The following is a 21,552-nucleotide window of genomic DNA, read 5'->3' on the forward strand; positions in this document are numbered from 1 at the left end:
TTAAAGAAAAAAATCTTACTTTCTACACTGACAGTATTGTTTTGCAGGAAGATTTCCTCTTAGGTTTACACAGCAGATAAACCTGAAGAGCTTTTTTACTGAAGCATGAATAGCTAGTTCAGCTGTGTGAATAAATAATAGTTTAGAGAATCAAATAATCACGAAAATGTCATGGAAAATCAAGGCTCCTCAGTCTGAAACTGAATTAGCTTCTGGTTTAGCAATTCCATCCCCCCACAGCTCAGAAGTTATATTGTGTATGTTTATGCAGATAAATTTGGATGTATAATTAGATGTTTCGTCTCTTCATTTGCACATCGAAGGGCTTTCCTACTGGCTACTGAAAAAACATTCATGCATGAATTTTAAGAAACAAAATTGAAATGAGCTCACAGAGGCTGTGGAATCTCCATCCCTGAAGATATTGAAACCTTGACTGGTCATGGCTTTCACCAACCTGCTCTGAGCGGTCCTGCTGCGAGCAGGAGACTGGAGTAGAGACCTTGGGAAGTGTCTACCAACCTATGAGATTCTGTGAGCCTAATGTTATGGCATTAAACAATAACAATAAAAATACACGCAGTGATGGAGAAGGGCAAGATGACAAAGTAAGCTGGTGTCTGAAACCCAACTTCCATATTCTCCCTGTGAGCACAAAACATTTTTCTGCTGTTGCTTAACATCAGTTTGCAAAAAGATCAGGAGCTTCATACCTCCTGATATCAGGAAATGTTTTACAGTACCGTATCGCCCTTGTACCACCCAGGACAGTCAGAATAAACATTATTATCCTGGGGAAAATTAGGGTAGCTGGTCAACTGAGGCAAATTAAATGTCAGACAGCGTTAGAGACAGATACTCTGATCCTGAGCTCGTATGTCCCTCCTTCGCATCCACCTGCAGGCCCTCCCACCATCCCGGGAATTAACCATAAATCTCTGCAGGCTCTGGAATAGCGGCCTCCCTGCGAGCTCTTTGCTAGTCGATCCGTTTGCAGGACCTGTCAAGGACAGTCTCTGGGGGACAAGGTTCCTGACACTCAGCTGAGATTCATCCTGCCTAAATTGAGAAATTTACAGTGCCGATACCTACGCCTGAGGTAGTCCCTCCAAAATCCCTTCCTAGTTAATGGGAAATGCAAACTTCCAGGGCCCAACCAAAAGGGAGTTGAGGCAAACTGGCTCAGACAACCTGGAGTCAGGTAAAAGCTACCCCAGCCCAAACCCTTATGTTATGAAATACTATAGGTACCTGCCTTTAAAACAGGAAAGTATTCTAAGGCAGTGAAATGAAAAGAAAGTGAAGAATTAATTAACTAAATAGAGGTGATTAAAGTAAATAAAGGAAACAATTATCATATCAAAATAAGAGACAAGAAAGATGATTAAATGAGTCTTCAAAAGACCCGTGAGAAACTCATGAAAGACATAATATGCATTTACCTGGTTTTTATTCTTTCATGATTTCATTTTCGTTTTTATTCACTACCATCTGATAATTGCAAGAAACAGTTACTTTAACCATGGGCAATTTAAACCATTTTAATTTTTTTTCCAGGGCCAAGAGACAAAAGAACCTAGTTATTGCCTGAGGGGATTTTTACTAAAATGAAAGCTTAATCTTTCATGTTTTTTTAAGCAAAGCCTTTTAAAAAATCATTTCTAACAATGCTGTAGGGAGAGACTTCCATGGGTATGCAAAATTGAAATTATAAATTTACAATTATAAAAAAATTAATAGTTTGGGGATTGCATTGTCTCTGTTCTTTCTGAATGAATACTGTTTCAAGCTTAAGAGAAAGTATTTAGCACATGGAGGAGAATGACTGTCCTTAGACTCTCTTGCGGTCAAAGCTATTTAGTAAGAAAGTATGAGAGAAAGATCATTGGACTTTGTTTGGAAATATGTGATTGTATGAACCTTGAATTGAAGAAGGAGTTTCATACAGATTTAATAGTCACTATTAGATGCTGAATATTTTTCTTTTCTTTTTGAATATATTGCAGTTAGAAGCCAGCAGCAAAACTTGACATCCTCGAATATCAGATGCCCTGTTGGTTCCTCACTTCCTGGCCTGTTTTTCTGTGTTGCCAATGCATCAAAACTGGCCTGACCACCGTCCCCTCCGTAACAGTTTGATGCTTGCTAAATCTTATCTATATAAAATTAAGCTGCAAGATAAATTTTAACTGAAGTAACCATCTTTTGGGGCTCTTATGACGCATGTCTCCAAAGGAGAGAACAAGAGCTCTTGGTCAAAGATTGATTTAGGAGACATCTTCAGGAGAGATATAGTTATATATGGGTAGAAACATGGATATGATTTATGTGGCTGCCATGGTTTAAGGCATATTAGAAGTACATGCTCATGCCCATCCCTGTTCCATGCAGTATTTTTGCTTTAACAGCATCAAGAAAAGGATTAAATTTAAGCATGTACCTTTGCACTGTTCTAAATTTGGGCAGTTTTCTGAACTGAGAAATATTAATTTAATGCATTATCTGGAGAGACACAAACATTTCTTCCTGGGCTTAGTGCACGCTTTGAAATCAGACAAAATAATTTACACTTATGAAACACAACAAACTGAAGTGTTCTATTAAAAGAAAACTAGACCAAAAAAATACCCTCAAGGCCTCCAAATATCCACACATTGAAAGGCAGATTTAAATGTTTTCTGCCAACATATTTCAAGTTTTAATGGAAATACTTTGAGCTACTATGAAAAGCTTTATCGAACTAAATTCGTTTTCCATAGAGCAGAGAAGAATCATTGAAGATATTATTCAGGTTTACAAAATATTTAATAGGGTGGAGAATGTGGAACCAGATAAGAGAGGTTAAACTGAAGGACATTTTAACAAGGCTTGATTTTAGGTTGGTTGTGCAACATAAATAGGTCAATGGATCTGTTAGATATAGACTTTCTCTTTGACACACCAAGCTGTCTAATATTAGAAACACTTGTGTACAGCTACTATCTATAAGGCTTTCAAAAGCAATTGTCATTCTGAACTACACTATTTCAAAGGCTAAATGTCCAGAAGTTTTTGAAAATAACACATTTTCAATGTGTTAGCCAAAATCATTAATCTCCTTGGAAAAACCTTGGTATCTGCTCTACAATACCACCCTGAGCAATACTAAGCTCCGGTTATCCCAAAGAAGTATCTGCCCAGCCCAGCTGAAGCACCTTTCTAACCGTGTGCCTCTGCAGACTTGGACATCAGACGAAACCACCTTCCAGGTACTCAAGGAGCCTCAAGACCAGGTTAAAAGAGGGAACAGCAAGTCAGCCAGGCTGGATAAGGAAATTGTGTTGGAGAGAGAGAGAGGAAAATGTGGACCTTAAGGATGAATCTGAGTCCTGTGCTAACATGGCAAGACAAAGAACACGAGAGAAACACACTGCTGCCTGAGGTTCTGGTGCCAGTTTGCTGCAGAGCAGCAACAATAAGGAAAGTTCATTTCCAGCCCCTCTGCACCGCAGTGCAGTACCTCGAGTTGCCCTGAGAAGTTTTGTCAGTATGGCCCAAGAAATGCTGAGCATGCTTTGGGAGGACAGGCTACTCAGACATTTAACAGCTAAACTGCAGAGATATTACAGAGCATGCATGAAATGCAACATTTCCGCTTCTATAAATGGGTGACATTTGGACAGGAGTACCGCAGAAACATTGACACTGAGACTACCAGCCTTTTGCAAACTGCCCCAGCTCCGGGACAGAGGGAAGAGATTGCTCAGGTTTGAAAAAGAATATGTCAGCAAACCAAAATTATTTTCACCCAGCCTGCTTCTCAGAGATGTTGTGAATGAACATGATTTTTAGGTCGAGATGAGGCTCACACCAGAAAGAGGAAAATTCTGCACAAACTTAGTATTAGCCAAGCTGCCTTCCATTTAAGCTCTCCCCCAAACAAACAATAAAACTGTAATATAACGGAAAGCATTGGCCAGTTTTAACACCCGGCACCACACTCAGTCCCAGTTCTATTGTGCAGTGAAGACTGTTTTCCTTACTGATGAGATCAAACCGTCTGCCATGAATTACTTTTTCATGGGGAATAAATACACACTTAAACAAGATTAAACACAAATGTTCTTTAGTGGTGTCTAAAATAATATGAATGTTTTTTAGAACAGCAATAAACACACTTCATGATGCAAATAATTACACCCTGCAGCCTTTATGTAAAGATAAGCGGCCGGATTCTTGACTTAGCTACATCACTGTAAATCCGGAGTAACTACACTGAATCAACATCTCTCTCTGTGGATTCTGGAGATGCTGAAGTGTTACTGAACTCTGGATTTGCCCTGATTTCTCTCTAGGATTTTGCAGACATCAGACATGCAAGGTTGAAAGTCTACATGGTGGTCATGGAGGCACCATCACCTCTTATCCTGCCCCTTATTCCCCCATAAATCTGTCTTCTGCTTAGTGTAAGGAAGTCAGAATCTGGCTGTGTATTCCTTGTACATCTGATATCACTTCTGTAACTGTATTCTCAGTTAGGACCAGAAGAAAGCTCAACTGAGGCTACAGCAAGAAAAAGAGAAGGAAACAAAGAAAGAAGGACTTCACAAAAATTCATGATGGGTGAAGGCAATACATGCATGATGTGCTGGGAATCAAAAATCAGTCTCTCAGGGATTAAAAAGAACCACTGTGGCTGATTTTTCTGTAGGATGGGAAGAATTTGGTCATGTTCAGAATTCCTTCTGAAGTTAAATTTAGCTTAAGTTTCTCATGCAATTGTAATTTTCACATAGAGTTTTGTAAGATGGGTCCGTTAGGTTTTAATGGCCCCTGAAATGAGTCTGGAAAGGTGAACACGCACAAATTGGACCACTTTAAAAATTAGTTATTTGCTTAAAAATAACAGCAACAAAAACGTATTCAGCTATTAAAAGGGTCTTCAGAATTTATATGAGCATAGAATTTAGACACAACATGGAATCACAGTTTTAACTATCATCTTCCCATTTATTCTCATGTTTGTATTTTGAAAGCAAGCTCTGCTCTTACCGGGACTTGTGAGGGCTCCCAGAGCACCAGTCGTTGTGGAGAGAGGATTTGCATTGGTGGTGGTAGCTGAGGTTTGGGCGGCGGCTGCTGCGGCTGCTAAAGTTGCCAAATTCTGTAACTGTAAAGCGTTCATGCCTGCGTGGAGAAGCAATAGGGTTAATTAAAACATGTGCTTAAAAAAAAAAAAAAAAGCTATTTTCAATGGACATGGAGCTTGGGATGTACCTTGCCAAGAGATTCAATTCTTCTTTTCACTCCCAAGACATCTATAATCTGGAAACCACCTCTTACAGTCCCTGAATAGCATCTCTCACCTCTCTACCTTGGAGTTGAGAGAATACAGCAAAGGGACCAGCCCATGGTTCAGGAAAATTAAACCTGGTTTGTGCCTCTTCTACAAGGGAAGTGTAGAATTAAAAGTCATTTAAACTCTGTGTGAAGCCCAGGTGCAATACTATTTCCTGACACAACAGGGGGTGTAAAGAAGATAACTAACATTTAAAACACATTCAGGATGGGGTCATATAATTGGGATGAATACAATTTGTTTCCCATGTCTCCTCTGAATGTATCTACTAAGACTATACTGTGCAGTAGCCAATAATTGTGCTGATTTTCCTTTTGATGGTTCATTTCTAAAACCACATATGAACTAGGAACATCAAATTAGTATCAGTCTGATCACAGAGCCATCACTGAGGTAGGGGCTTTCAGGCCATAAGTTCTAGACTGTGATATCAAGTCTACTCAGTCATCTGTTGCTCCATTATTTTAGAAGATGTGGGGGAGATATACCTGCATTTCAATGAGGACCTTCAAGAAATGGATGCATTTAAATAGGAAAGGCATGAATTTAAATGGCAGGTAAAAAAGGACCAACAATAAATAGAATTTATGTGAAATGGAAAACGTGATTAAGGAACAGCAAATAACATTCATTTGACTTCAATCAGAGGGACAGGAGTCTGTCTCTCTAGAAGCCTTCAAGAACACCTGCCTTTTACCTTGGACTAGAACAAATACTTAGGCACTTAGAATAAGGAGAACTGCTTCAGTAAGAGAGTAAAATGCAGATACAAGTTAGGTGCTAGCATTAACCAGACTGGATCCTTCTCAGGAACCTCTGAATAAGAATACAACTGCCCACAGGGGCGATGTTCAGACTGGTTGTCTACATAGAGATGTGAAAGACATTGTCTGGCTGGCAGTGAGAGATCATCCTTTTTGGTTCAGACACATGAGGGAGACCAGTGCATGCTGCCTGAGACCTCAACAGAATTGACAAAGTGCATAAAACCAAAATACTAAAAGAGTTTTTCTATGTTCCTGTAGTCCTGATAATATAAGTACACACAAAAGGTTAGGTGGTAGGAAGAGTAATACCTTTTTTAGACCAAGTGATAGAGCTGGGAAGATGGCATGAGTTTTGGGGAACACCCAAAGAAGAGCTTGAGTGCCTGGAAACTTGTCCAATTTTTTCTGAACGTTAGTTTGTCTAACAAGAGATATTACTTCTCCCTGCACCCTTTGTTTCTCAAACCAGGGGAACTTAATAACAACTTGCAGAAGATGAAAAAAAAGAGGTTAAACATAATACATTGTAAGTAAGTTGGAGAAGAAAAAAAATGCAATAAAGGGGAGGTATTTTCTGGGAATTGAGGACTCCTGCAATAATGGAGAGTGATACTACTTTCAAACACGTATGTTGCAGACTCAGGTTGGTACAATCAACAAGCCCCATAAAGAGGTATTCTTACTGTCCCAGCATTAGGCACTGTGAGGTGAACCTTGATATAAGCATCTGTTTGTGAATAAACCCCTAAATTTAAATACAGCATGTTCCAACAGGCAGGTGAGGTGGTGCATTCCCCCCCTCCTTGGCCGCTCAACGATCTCAGGAATTCCTGTTAGGCCTTGGCCTTTGTATAATGAGTTGGGTGGTTAAATGTCCCTTGACCCTACCAGGAACTCTTGCATAGCTAAGGTGGGGAGCGGCACTGACCGTACCAAGAATTCCCGTTGCCTGGCTGAGGCGGGGAACAAGAGCAGGAATAACTAGTCATCCCCTGTCAGCCTTGGAACGTCCCTTACCTGGATTGTAGCTTAAGTAAAATGGTACCAGTGCTACTGGAATTCTGGTAATTTGCTGATGACTAAAGCCAGTCATCACCTGAACCTATAAACAGCGGTCCTAAGTGAGGCCCTTTGAGCTCTCCTGGACCGCGGCGGGCTGCGACCAGCATCTCCCTCTGAGGGGGATGCCTCTCAGAGCTCACGACCTCCCCAGTTTGCAAAAATGGGAGGACCATTGCCAAAAGCTGACGATGGGACCTGGGCTGATACCCTTCACTCCTTGAGGCTCAACCCTTCGCCTGTTGAGAAAATGACGAGGCATTTGACATGAATATTTCACTGAACTCAAGGGGAATTTTTAACAGGTATACCTTTGTTTGTATATAGCTTAGTGTCTGTGTGCGTGCATGTGTGACTTGACCTGGGTATCCTATAGCAAGTATAGTATAAATATTGCCCTTTTGAATCTATAACTAAGTCACTGTTGTGATTGTAGTAAATTCTATTGAATCACTTTGTAAATGTTAAAAGGATCAAATTCTGCTAAATCTTGTGATTCACCTCAAACTGTGAATGAACCTCAGACTGCTGCTACACACATAATCCCTTTAGGCATAAACCACTGACATAGTCTGGGACTAGAAGTGGATCCAACTGCACCTAAGCTCCATCAGGAGTTTAGAAACCAAGGCGGTCTTCTCTGAACCTCGTGACTCAAAGCGAGAGTCTCCCCTATCTTTTTACATCTCCAAACTCTGTGCAAATCATGAAAAATCAATTCTAATTTGATTTTCCTTTGTATGTTTCTCTCTTACCCTTTTGCATCTTCGGTCTCTGTATAAATCATTCTAGTTTGATTCTAACTTGATTTTCCTTTCTACGTTTCATCCACGTATTAAGTAACAGAGTGAACCTTGCCATCGAACTTTGTGAAGTCGTGCTTTTATAAATTCCCATTAAATCACTTTTGGTAATACCTTTGATGATGATTCTTTAAGCGGTCCAAACCACTCATTCACGACAGCAGGTCAGCTCTCAGGTGAGCACCTAGCTTGGCTGAGGTTCTAACTTCTGTGCCCCAGTCAAATGCCCACAGTCAGCTCAGATGTTGGTGCTTTTGAAAATGTGACACAATGACAATGTTAGGAGTAAGGTTTTTGTTGATCTAAGATCCACCACTTTGTAGTCTGGAATCTGCACAACACACTTGGAGGAATTATGTGACCAAAAATACTCTTTCAGGTTTCTTTTGGAGGCTAACGATCACCTTAAAAAATAAGGCTTTTCTCAAACACTGCAAACCCAAACTATTTTGCAAGATGCAATAAAGCTACTCTAGTCACAAGTCACTATAAACCTAGACAATTAGGTGTAACTACTAAACAAAGTGATCACGGGTCATTGTTGCAACTTGGTCAGTCTTCTAAACCAGCTCTCACAAAGTTTAAGTCCTTAAAATACAAAGTTAACTCTGAAATGGCAAAACTGTACCTTAATTACATGGACATTTTATAAATACTAAAGAATTAGATACTGGATACACAAATGAATAGAATAAAACTGCTTAAAACATCTCAAATCTTGAACAAGGTCAGCTTCTAAAGCAGAAGAAGTTGACTGAATATTTGAAAAACCTTTTATTTTTACTATCAGTCCAAACCTAAGTTTTGGAAGCAGCATCATATTAACAAATAAATTTCTAAAAGCAGAGATGGTAAGGAAATTCATAAGTTTTCAAATCCTATCTCTGGTTTAACTTGAGAACTTTTCAGTCAAAAAGTACAATTCAGATAGAAATTCAGATATGGAAGCATCATTTTAATTTAGTTTTTTTAATTACTCAGTTGACCTACTTGCTTGCCTCAGGTGTAAATTATTTTTTTGTATTGAAAAATCCTCTTTCTTTGATAGTAAGATTCTGCAGATTATTTCAAACAAGATTTTAGAGGTGGAAAAGACTTAAGCTGGGGTCCAGCTCTTTGCAAACAAAGCAGACAATGGTTCTCAAAATGAGATATGGAATCCATTTTCATCCTGGATTGATATTTGGTCCTCAAATATCATTTACCTTCCTCTTTCATAAGAAATATAAGTAATTCAGCAAAGAATGTCCAGCAAACATTGCTGGTCTTCACTGAGGCCGTATTTCATGCCATTCTGTAACAGATTTGGGAAAGCAGTGGGTTGCTCTCCACCATGGCAGCCTGTTTTTCTATCACCCACTGGTTAGTTATTCATCAGAAGGATCAGTCATAATCAGCTTATATTTCTTCTGTGGGGAGGTTTCCACTTTGGACTTTTAAACAGCACACATGGCAGGATTAAAAAATAGCGAACAAATACAGAACAGTACTAAAGGAGAGACTGCAAAATAGCTTCACCTAGGTGAAATCCCACATGCTTCTGGAAAATGCACGGACTTTTCTCCAAACCTCAGTTTAGACACAAATGGATTTTGAAGCAATTTAATACTGCTTTTTTTATTGCATTTTATGTGCATAGCATTGCCCGTGCATGCAAGGCTGCAGAAGGCTATGAGCACAGAGGCCTGTGAAGCTGGAAGGCAGCATACGCACACTGTACAGCGCTCAAGGAAAAGTACAGCAGGCACCAAGGTCAACAGGCAGCAGAACAAACAACTGCTCTCTCTGGGCTCACGAACCACCGTCGCGCCTGTGCGGATGCAAAACAAACACCAGCATTGCCTCATCCCACAAAAACGTTTTTTTTTATAGTGGGACATTTCCTGTGGAAGCACAAGAGGAACCCGTCAACTTGACGAAAGAGTTTCAATGCCAAAAGAAGATTAACAAACAAGAGCTAGGCAGTGACGAAGTCGGCTCCCCACCCAGTCTGTTTTACTGTAGAGGTGACTAAAAGACACTGGCCACAAACCAGCTCTGCAGATGTTATAGGGTGTCAGCTTCGGTGCCTTCAGGAAAAAAGACTGCTTGCTGTTGTCACACATGCGTAAGAGAAGCACCGCAAAGAGCCCCGCTGAACTGAGCCCCCAAATGTGACCGTCAGCAAGGGCTCATGGCACTCGCCGTCATCCAGCACGCTCTACAGCTGATTGTGTCAACAGGTTTATCACTTAATATGCATCCTCTTTAGGACCCTCTGTCTGCTCAAACATGTAAAAAACAAGTCCTGTCATCACCGTTTCACGTTCCCCAGGCATCTTACCATCTCTGCTCCCTCTTTATTGGTTTCTCCCATCAACTTGTCAAGTGCGTCAACATCCCACTTGCTAGGACAAACTTGGAGGAGGGAAACCAAATGCTCTCAAGTCCCCCACAGTACTTTGCTTTCACATGGGGATTTTTGGTTCAACTGAACTTCAGCTAAGGTATAGTTCTATGGGACTACTCTGCTCTCTCATTCTCCCCCTTTTCACATACTGTCTTCACACATTTCACATCCTACTGCTTTTTCAAAACAGTCCCAAATCCCGCAACAGAGCTGGACTGCAAATGAGTAGATCGTTTTTATTTGAAAGTGCTGCTCACTCAGCAAATGCACCTCTCTCTGAAGAAATGCAAATTGCTTAACACTGAAGAACAGCCTCATAGGCAGAGCTGCACATGAAAAATGAAAATCCCCCTGTAGAGGAAAAAAAAAAACCTTCTGGGTAAGGAGTAACTCTTGATCTTCATGATAGAGACGATGTTGGGAATTAAAGGGAAATGATTAAAAAAAAACAGAATCACAATACAGTTTGATTCCATTTTTAATAACATGTATTTACCAATGCGCTATCAGCTTGGCAAATATTCAAGATTGCAAGGAAATTCAACTTTCATTTTGTTATTTGGCAGATTAAAAAAACAATTAAATTATGTACAAAACAGATGCACAGTATGCCTTGCTTGAAACTTAAGATTTAAAAAAAATTATTTATAAGGATAGGGGCATGAAAATTTAATTTAATGTTCACCTTAGGTAATTTTGTGTCTTATTGTTCACAGCAATTACCATAAATCTACATATCAATAAGCGAGAACAGATGTCAGTTGTTACAAGTGCTTGCCAATCAGGCCTGTTAAAAAGTGACAGATGGATGGTGATAGAACATTCTCATAAGGCCTATTAGCACATTCACAGGAAATTTTTGTAGTGCTGCACAGTCACAGATGCAGTTCTGTGAAAACACGGGGAAATTTGAGAGCATGAGATTTACATTTTACAACTTCTTGTGCTGCCTCTGACACAAACTTTCATACAATGAAGCAATTTGCCTCATTTCAGTCACCGCAGCTTTTCTCCTGTGATAACTGTAAATTCGGAATTACTGGGTATTTGTAGAGGAGGCAACAGAGTCACGAGCTGTTTCTGAAGACTTCTTAGGCCTCATCAGCTCTTGGGTTTCCAAAACCGTAATAAAATCATATTGGGAAATAGCTGAGATTTGCTTGCTGAACAAGTTCCTAATAAAGGCAGGCATTGGCTACAATATATGCACAGAGAGTTTCAAAGTCAGTGGTGATTATCAGAGCCAAATCTGGATAGCCCATAAGCAGTTCCCACTAACCTGACTTCCTTTTCTTTGGAAATTTTATCCTTCCCAATTATTAGGATTTATTCCTTCTGAATTAAATCCTGACTGCAGCTTAAAAATCATGGATTAAGGTAAAATTTATCATCTCCAGGCCAAAAAGCAACTATTTGCTAACACTGACATCAGCCATTTTGGATGCTGATGTTAAAAACGGGGGTAAAGTCTTCACGGCCTGTGTCTGAAAGACAGGGATGTTCTTCCAGCAATATTCTAAGAATTAAAATAGACAGGAGACCCGAGGGCTACCTCCATCAAACCGCATATATTCTGCACCTACCTGTAGAAAAACTGCTTATCTGAACAGAGCTTAAGGTACCCTGAACATTTAGTGTTCGATTTAGCAAACCCCTGAAAACAACTTTTTAGTCCACATTTGATTCTGCCCTGTTTTTTAAGAGTATGTGCTTAAATCTAACTGAAAGCTGGAGTTACTAGTTGACTCATGTAGGATTTCAGCACATTTTCAAGTCATGCATGCTCTAAACAAATTCCTGGCAAAAAATGTTCTTTTCTCAGTTGAAATTTCCCCAGTCCTAGTGGGAAGGATTCATCTGATCTAACTTTATCTGAATAAAAGTTACTCGCCCAGGCTCTTGCTATAGTCAAAGGAGAGCGAGCGAGCGGATGATTCATTCGATCCTAAAATAGATAGATTAACCCCAGCCCTTAGTAGGATGAATTGCAGCCTGTGAGTGACTCCCTCTTCACTGACATCGCAGGGAGACCGGACGCCTAATTTCCAAACTGCTGAGGTTCAGTGGGATGAATTCCACCCCCAGAGGAACGAAGGCAATAAAAAGCCCCTCTCCTTCCTTTTGCCGTTTATGGAAAGCCCAGCCAGAGCTACAGATCTCGTGTCCAGGCTCAGCCAAACTTCCACATCATGCACTTTTACACCTCAATAAGCACGTCTTGTAAACTGCCAAGCATTGGTTTTCCTCTCAAGGTGCCTCTCCTTCTCCTGTACGCAGGAGTGACATGTGGATTGAAGGCAGCTTCATTTGTTTCAAGCTCTGCCTCTCCAAAAAATGCTAAATGGAGTTGTTTAATTTACTAGCTAAAAAAAAAAAAAAAAAAAGCTAATTGTATGGGTTAAATTAAGTAGGACTTTCAATGGAATTACTGTTACAAAAGCTCAATGTTTTTAGTCCCTGAGGTCAACATTTTCAAAATTGGCAGTTATCTTTAAGAAACAGCTATCTCCCTTGAGTTGGAAACAGTTTCTCAATGACCTTTACTTTTAATATGATATCCCTAAAGAGGTTATAGCAGGAGAAGCCCTCCTTCAGTATGGCTCTGCTGGAATGAAGCCACCAAAGAGTCAGAGGATATAAAGGATCCTTGGGCCAATGCAAAAGTATAGAGCTTTTGTGCAGATGGTCCTGGCTTCCAACTGGTCCCTCCAGATCCACTGAGCCAATCCAACAATTAGAGGAAAATATTCAGAAAGCAGAACCTCGCAGAGTTTCTCTCACCCATCTGCTCCTACAGACTCTGCAACAGGAGGAAATCTGGCTTGGGTAACAGAAGAAGGGTGAAATGGATTGAACAGGGCTCAGAAAGGGCCAGAAGTTCAACCCAAAATGCAACCAAACTATGAGAGAGTTTGGAAAGGACTGGGAAAAAACATACATTGGAAAAATATAAAAAGTCCCAGCTGTAGAGGGTTTAGGGATTTGAAAGCCAAAGCAAGAAAAGCCAAAAGCATCATTTCTTCTCCTGCATGACTTCAGAAAGCAAAATACACTGTCTGTTCAATGAAATTAAGAGAGTCCCTTTGTGTCTTTTATGAGTACTGTATGTGTTTTTATGTCCTGAATGGTCACACATGTAGAAATCTTTCTGTATAAGCAAATATTTATTCCTGCCAAAACATTTTACATTAATGGACAATAGAAAATCTTCATAGATCATATCTTCTTGAACATTTCAATTTTCTACAGTCACCCTATGTAATATAAACCCCCCATTTATACTGTCTGTATAGTACTTTCCAGGTTCTTCTTAAGCAGGCAGGTTGGCCTAAATAACTGCAGCTTTTAGGACCTGATCCAGCGCCAGCCAAATTCAATGCAAACGTTCAAATGACATCAATCTCCTTTGAACTAAGCTTTCCATGCAATTTGTATATATTTGAAGGAGGAATCTTTTTTGCTTGAAATGTTGCTAGTGCTTAATGTAGCTTGCATTGTCTTTTTAAAATAAGACAATCAAATCACATAATGTAATTCATCTACATTATTAGCCTTCCCCAAAGACAAAGCACAGGCTAGACACTGAGGCTTGAGAGGCATGTGAGAGAAAACACTGCCTTTAAATTAGCATTAGCAGATATTGGAGGAGGGGAGGAAAAGTGAGGAAGAGCTCACTATAAAATATACACATGATGATGGGATGTGCTTGCATGTTTTACAAAGGACAGTGAAGCAGAGTTTGGCAAGGTAGTGTTAGCTCCTGTAATCAAGATGAGGGGATTACTATAATACCAAAGGCAGCATTGCCAACTCTCCCAAATTTATTACCACTCTCAACATATTACATTGTTTTCTTCGACTTGGCTCCTGAAATAAAATAATTTCATGAAAATCTCATTTTTCAATAAAAATGAGAAAAACCTAAACTGGGGAATCAAGTGTGGAACCTTAAGCTTGGAAAGCTAAATGGCAAACTACAACCTTTTGTCTCACAAGTTTTAATATCTCACAAATTTTAGTTAAACCAGTTTCATGATTTGCTTGGACTTCACACATGGTTTATGAACATAGGACAAAGGCAATACCGAACATATAGTAGGGTCAGTGGGCTGCTACAGCAAGAACAGCATTCACTTTTAGAGCCTGTGCTCTGTGTTTAATGTCTGTATGTTAGTGAGTTCTTGAGAAAAATCCCCATTTTTCTTTGGATTGGATCCTCAGCTCCCAAACAAACAAACAAATAAACGAACAAACTCCAATTCTCTTCAACCAGAAATGCTTAAAAATCCCAATCCTTTCAACAAAACCAAAGAACCCTTGCTTTTGCCACATAAAACCTACTTTAACCAGACTGAGGCATGATACTAGGGAAAGGGAATTTAAAACTTCATACTGAAGACCTGTCTTTGTCCTGTTACCAAAGAAAATTGCTTTGATTTAAGAAATAGTAACACTGAGGACTGCATGGCAAATATTTCTTCACATACACAGCAGGGTGTGTGCTGTGTCCTTTCAGTTCAGTACAGAGACAACATGAGCTGTAGCAGTACAAATAAATACTTACAGATCCAAATGTCCCTAATTTTGGACAAGGGGGTGGCTGTATTAGAAGTCTTAATTTAGCAAACTGTGACTTCATTGAGACTTAAGCACAAAAGAGATGCTAGAGCCCTGACATGTAAGTAAGAGTGAAATTTCAATGGCTCATGTGGCTTTTGATCAAACTTTTAGTGTCTGAATTATGTGGTAAGCACACCCATTGACTTCAAAGATAAAAGCTGGACCCCTCAAACACAAAGTTCAAAGAACTTCCAAGCTGCAATGACAGATCTTCTTTAGCATCTTATTCAATTGTGTCTAGATTTTATTCCTCACCTTGAAATAGTATACTAATAGGCAAGCTATATGCAATATGGAAATACATATTAGATTCATTTTTGTCAAATGAACGTATACAGAATTTAAAAAACTGTAGGCCTTTACAAACATTCAAGGATGGCTTCAGCAAGCGATGCAAGATCTTGCTGCAGACACAGCAGTATTTTCTATGCCTTTCACAAAACACAATATACAAATTTTTAATACTAGATGCACTGCATGACATAGTACTGCATGATTTCTGAGGAGAGGACATAAGCTCTCAGTCCTAACAATGAAATAGCGCTTAGTCTTTGGCACTTTCATGTAGAGCTGCGGCTCGGAGAGAAATTTAGTATCACTAATCTTACCTTGAACATAAAGGTTTAAGAGTAACATGTTTTGGGGAAAGAAAGGACTAAAATTCAAGCTGTTTTGATAGCATGAATACAAGATAAAAACTACATATTTTTCCATGAGAGGCAGTCAGTCATTAATAGACGAGTGCATTAGCAATCTAATCTGTGGTTGAAAATGTGTATCCCTCAAGTTACAATGATGTGCCACTACAATTTCTTAAGATTACTTTCTACTAGTCTCAAGACCATACGATTTTCAGAGAATAAATCACACCCCGCATTGAGAGCCTATCCTGAAATTACTTGACTAAAATTCTTCGTTTCAACACAGTTCTTGAAGACAAAGCTGAATCTACACTAACAGTGAGAAACAGGCAACAGAAAACTTCTAAGGAGTACATAATGCAATGGATATCGCATTATTTTTCCTCGGTGTCTCAATTCTTTCATTTTGTAGACCTAACCAAATATGAAAACATTAAAACACAATCTCTGAGCTCAAAGTCACTTCCAAAACTGCCAAGTATAAAACTGTTACTGAACCGCTCTGTTCTGTTTATCATATTAAGATACATTTTTTTGATGAAAAAATGCTAGATTGCAAGTGTAACATAATAGAACCAGCAAGAACTGCCAGCAGGTCTGAGGAAGAGAGAATAATTTAGAGATATTGTCATCTGTAGGCCAATTTATATTGTCAGACAGCAGGTTCACATTAGTCTCTGATGTCACTGCAATAATGGCATAATATAACGATTGAGCAAAGAATACCTGTGGGGTATAGCTATACAGTGCGGTATATCTATACTTGTTAAAGTATTTCAGGATTCATTCAAAGCAGAACCAGAAGAAGCAAAAGACCAGGATTAAAAGAAGAGTGAGAAAACGGTATTCATAAAGACTTCTGAATATTTTAGCCCTTGTTTTGTGATGATGAAGCAAGCACAATGTTGTATTTCATTGATTCAGTGGGTTCATGATTAAAATAAACTAATGTAGCAATTTAGGGGTTTTGTGCTTCCTTTTTTTTTTTTTCCTCTAACAAGAAAAAACGCTTTTTAACAGTTTCTCGCGGCAGGCATAATGTGCATCTGTGCTCTGATTTACTGCACATGCTGCCTTCTCTAGCATCATGTTAAGTTAGGGTATCAGCATGGTAGGTCACACAGTGGGAGTGACCTTTTGCTAATCACTACACATCAGTTACTACTGGCACACAGCTCATTACTAAGAAACCCTCCAACTAGCTGGCTTTCAAATCCGCTCACACTTTGATATTTTTTTCCCTTTTCTTTCTTTCTTTCTTCCTCCAGACTAAAGATTATACTTTTACATAAAATCTTCTGTTGTGTAATTTTGTCAACTAGGGTTCCAAAGTCAAAAAGGCACCCAGTTAATTTTCCATGATTATAAAAGAAGTCTGAAAATTCATACTGAAGGTAGGCCTGTAATCTTGGGTTTCATTAAAAAGGTCAGAACATTTTTACCCACCACCTATTATTAAAATGTTTGAGGGCTGCCATTAATTTGATTTTTCAGGACACAGAAATCTCACTGGAAATTAGAATGTAATCCTGCTGTTGCTTTATGACACTTTTCATAGGGTAGGATACGGCTGCAGGGACTACGAGCTCTCCTGCAATTTACAGTTGGTTACTTTGGACAAATGGCAGGTGACTAATGCAAGACAAACTGTTTGCACAACCTGGGAGCACTGGGTTTAATTTCAGTTTCTGAAAGAGGGGAGAAAGTGTTTCTATTGATGTTGAACTGTGAGCTATCCCCTGCCAATACATCTGCCACATTTAACACACAACACGCCCCCCCCCCCCACCCGACAATGTGATTATTAGAGGTACAGAATTCAATAGCTTAAGAATACAAACATAGCTGGAGCAAAATGAAATGGTTTTTAACTTACCGGCCATTTGCTGAATGCCGCTGAAGGCACCCAAGTTACTGGAGGAAGTTGCTTGCTGTAGAAGCTGCAAATTAACAACACAACACAGCAATCTATCTGACATTAATGTAACAAATGAAGATAAAACTAAAATGAGCTATCATTTCACATTTGGAGTATTTATGCTTTCCTTTACGTTTATATAGTCTCTTGCTTCTGTCTGTTGTTGGAATGAACATCCCTAGAGTCAATGCTGTAAATCCATATTAATGTCTAATCTCTATTAAGAAACACAGAGACACAAGGGAAACTCAATAACATTGCTGCTTTAAAACAATTAATCAATTTATTCTTTTTAACAACCAGGTGTTAAATCTATTTAAACCAACATAGCGTGACTAATTACAACCCTCTGTAGTCTAGTAGTTACCATAACTCATCTCTGTCAATCACGGTCCATTCTCCCCCACCCCCTTGAATTCAGTTTTTCCTTTATTATCTTTATGAATCGAGCACACAGATACTCATTAGACTGGTATTTGTATACAACAATTTAGCCTACCTCAGTATTAATTAGCCTACCTGAGTACTAATATATATTTTTAATTGCCAGGTAAATTGCTCTTTATAATTATATCACTATACCAAAGCATTGTATGCATACAAATTGTGTATTTATGCATACACACCACATATATACGGACACATCTATTTGTCTAACTCGGAACCATCAGGAACTCCCAAGTTATCCAAAAGCTGCTCAACCAGACGCCTCAACTCGAGAGCCTCAAAAGGCTCCCTCTCAACTGTGCTGCAGGGGAGTCTCTCTTGGCCACCCAAGACCTGAGACATGTGGCTGTGGATTTCAGATTTCTCCAACAGGGGCAGCAGCTAGCATTTGTTTTGCATCTGACAAATGGACCAAGGAAAATACCACTTTAAATTTAGGAGAAACAAATGGTTTTCCCCTGCCATCTTCACTTTCTGTATATGTTAGTATGAACCACGCATGTTTAGCATTGACAGGACCACATGTTAAAGTGAATGCCGTTTCCAAATGAAAATGTGGAAAATTAGAGGATTGAACAACAACATTCCAGTTTAGAGGCTGCCTCATATAGATATGGCCCCTACAGTGTTCAGCTGCCCATCTGTCCTCCCCTAAGGAAGAACTTAAATTTTATTCCAGCTATAAAAACCAGACTCTAATATTCAAAAGAACAATAAAACTAATGGAATCAAATTTATTTTGCAGCACGAATAAACTTTAAATGCTTGCCTTGGACAGCACTGACACATCTTGAAATGTTTATTCAAATTCTATTCCTTCTTATTTATTTTTAGACCATGTGATAAACATACAGAGGTTTTTTTTATATAGAAGAAGACATGCTACGTATCCTGGAGGACTTAGCAATTTATTGCGTGGAGTTTACTATAGCTGATTTACCATGGTTCTAAAACAAATGCAGTATAATACAGCCACCGCCTCTGAAATGAACTTACAGCTAAGTATTGTGGTGTGAGTCCTCCAAGACCTGTGAGGTTTCCCCAAGTGGCAGTGTTGAGCTGTTGCATCTGCTGTGCCAACTGCTGCTGCAAACGCCGCTGCTCCTTGTCCTTTTGGGTATCGGCAAACTTCACCACGATTGGCGAAGAGCAGCCCTGTGGTTAGACAGATCGGGAAAGACAGAAGCGTTAAATCCCATCAAGTCACACTCGCATCGTGAGCTCAGCCATGTCCCACAGGGCCACCGGCAATGGCACGATCTGATCGCTCACCCTCTCTTTGTGATTGACATATGTAGGACTGCAAGGACTAAGATTTTCAGCTTCTTAGGAAAAGAGGCTATGGAGAAATTGTGGATTCCCCAGTTCTTTTTATAAAGCACCGTTCCTCAGGCTCTCTTTTCCTTCCAGCTATCAAAATCGCTGCCAGAGACAGCGAAGTGTACCAGTCCTCTTTAATTAAGCTTCACAGCTGATGAGATGGACGCGATGCTTTGTCTGCAGTCTGTTTTCAAGGCATCGCCAAAGGGAGAGGTGTCCAACCTCCCCGCTGCCAGGGATCACACAGCCAACACCGCCCTGCCGCCACGGTCTGGCTGCGCGGGCACGCTTGGTGCAGGTGGTTTGTGTACCTTACGTAAATAGACTGTGAGCAACAGATTTACTTCAGCGCCCATCATCAGCGGGTCACCGCTCCGTGGCATATCAAGGACCCCCAGTCCGAAGCGAGCACAAAGGGTGATGCTGCTAGGACAATTCACCCACCTGCGGTCCGCTCCCAGGCACGCTTTGTATCAAGCACCCTTGAGATGTGAACAAAGGGCAGGATGCAGACCAAAAGTGTCTAGTTCTGGTGATAGCAGCCCATTCCTGATTGCCACCATTTCTTCTACTGCTTCTACGAGCCTGTTGTTACATGATATGGGAGGGCTGTGAGGCGCCTTAGGAAATAGGGAAGCTGTAAGAAAGAACTAGAGATCTGGTCTGCAGCCTACTCCTCACCCATGTCTGAGGGACCCTTGAGAAGAAGTAGGAGGTCATGGACCAGATAGATTTTTGAGGTAAGCTGCGTATTTCCCTCGGACTTCAGGTTGGGTATTCCTGGGCAAAGTCATTGAGAGAACGAGACACGTGAATATGAAAGATGTCTCTGTTGCTTTCGCTCTATTTTTTTTTTCTTGCTAACAAATGTTTTCATATTTTAACCTTTCAAGTCTTCATTTTTTTCAAATCAAGGGAGCAAACTATATACTGCAATGATTCAGTTCTTCAAATTAATTCAAGCATTTTGTGAGTCATAGAAACTGTCAATCCATTTTGTACTGTTTTCCAACTTTATAGGTTCCAATGAATAACTTCCCTCCACCCGCCATGCTTTGTTATACTAATTTCTTGTCTAACTTCAATCTGAATACAATGGTAGGAATGAAAGGTGACTCAAGTCCAAAAAACACAGCAGGGCTTTAGCCAAAGCGCATAGCGTGGGATGCGGAGCAGGATTATACTTAACCTAACTCTTCCCATGGCTGCTCTCACAACACTATGAACATCTTCAGAAAAGTTCCCGTCCTCTATTATTTACAAAAAGCAGCCGTGTACCTTTTCGCTGAAGAACCTCACACCAGGACAAATTATAAGAATATTCACAATCAACAGATGAAGTAAACCACAATAATAATATCTCTTGTGTGAATATCTCACATCAATACTGTTCCTTTAGAATTATCTTAGAAAATCATCACTTGTGATTTATTATTCCACCCCCAACTCCTTTCCTGTGTGTTTCATTGTAAAAAATGTCTTTCAATGTTTCAGTGAGGAAGAAAGGAGATACGTACCACTTCAGCAATCAAATAAAGATTATGAAGGAGTCAGCTTGTTACACAATTACCTCTCTCTAGTGATTTTTATACTAATATTAAAAACAAGACCCTTTAAAAAAAAAGAAAGAAAAAGGAGCCAGGAGGTAGAGGGTGTGAGAGAGATTTTTCCGGTTTCACTAATAAAAAAAGCAAGCTGTTTCTATTTAATATGAGGATTGGTAGCAATGGGCTAAAGAACAACCAGAACTTACTGCCTTCTACATAGATGTACAGGAGAATCAAGCCTATATCCAAAGAAATAGAAATGAATTTCAAAGCAAGAGACATTATATGGCTATTTCAGTTCTCAGTTCAGCAGCTCAGCACTCAACACTACAGCTGACATCATATTTATGAATGCTTAAATGTCAGTAAATTGTATAAAAACAATATCTCTGCAATTTATGAATCTATAATTCATTTTTTCACTCTCTGCTCTATATTTCATTACTTCATCATTTTCAAGAGAGCAAACATTCTGAAGACTGAAATTATATGTAGCAAGTGGCTCTATATGAGAAAAGGGTTGTTATTGTTGCATCAAATTTACTCCATGATAACAAATTAGTGTCTTCTACTGGTGCTGCATTTGAATGCATTAAACAAACAAAAAAAATCCACAGAAATGAGATAGAGGAGCAAAAACTCTAGAGCAGCAATTATGTTTTTAAAATCAGTTGATTTAACCAGGTCAGAAAGTCAGGTTGAA

The 21,552-nt window shown here is 39.5% G+C and overlaps 1 protein-coding gene across 11 annotated transcripts in view; it reads right to left on the reverse strand.

The window, feature by feature from the left end:
* Positions 1-21,552, reverse strand: part of CELF2 (CUGBP Elav-like family member 2) — a 379,009-nt gene that overhangs the window by 39,149 nt on the left and 318,308 nt on the right. For all 11 annotated transcript variants that reach the window (XM_052790987.1, XM_052790984.1, XM_052790983.1 and 8 more), the window contains 3 exons: positions 18,979-19,137; positions 17,494-17,557; positions 5,032-5,166 (listed from right to left, as the gene is read on the reverse strand). In XM_052790987.1, coding sequence (XP_052646947.1) covers positions 5,032-5,166; positions 17,494-17,557; positions 18,979-19,137 — 358 coding nt within the window. The remainder of the gene's footprint in view (positions 1-5,031; positions 5,167-17,493; positions 17,558-18,978; positions 19,138-21,552) is intronic.

This window comes from Harpia harpyja, chromosome 6, assembly GCF_026419915.1.
Source record: "Harpia harpyja isolate bHarHar1 chromosome 6, bHarHar1 primary haplotype, whole genome shotgun sequence".
Lineage (NCBI taxonomy): Eukaryota > Metazoa > Chordata > Aves > Accipitriformes > Accipitridae > Harpia > Harpia harpyja.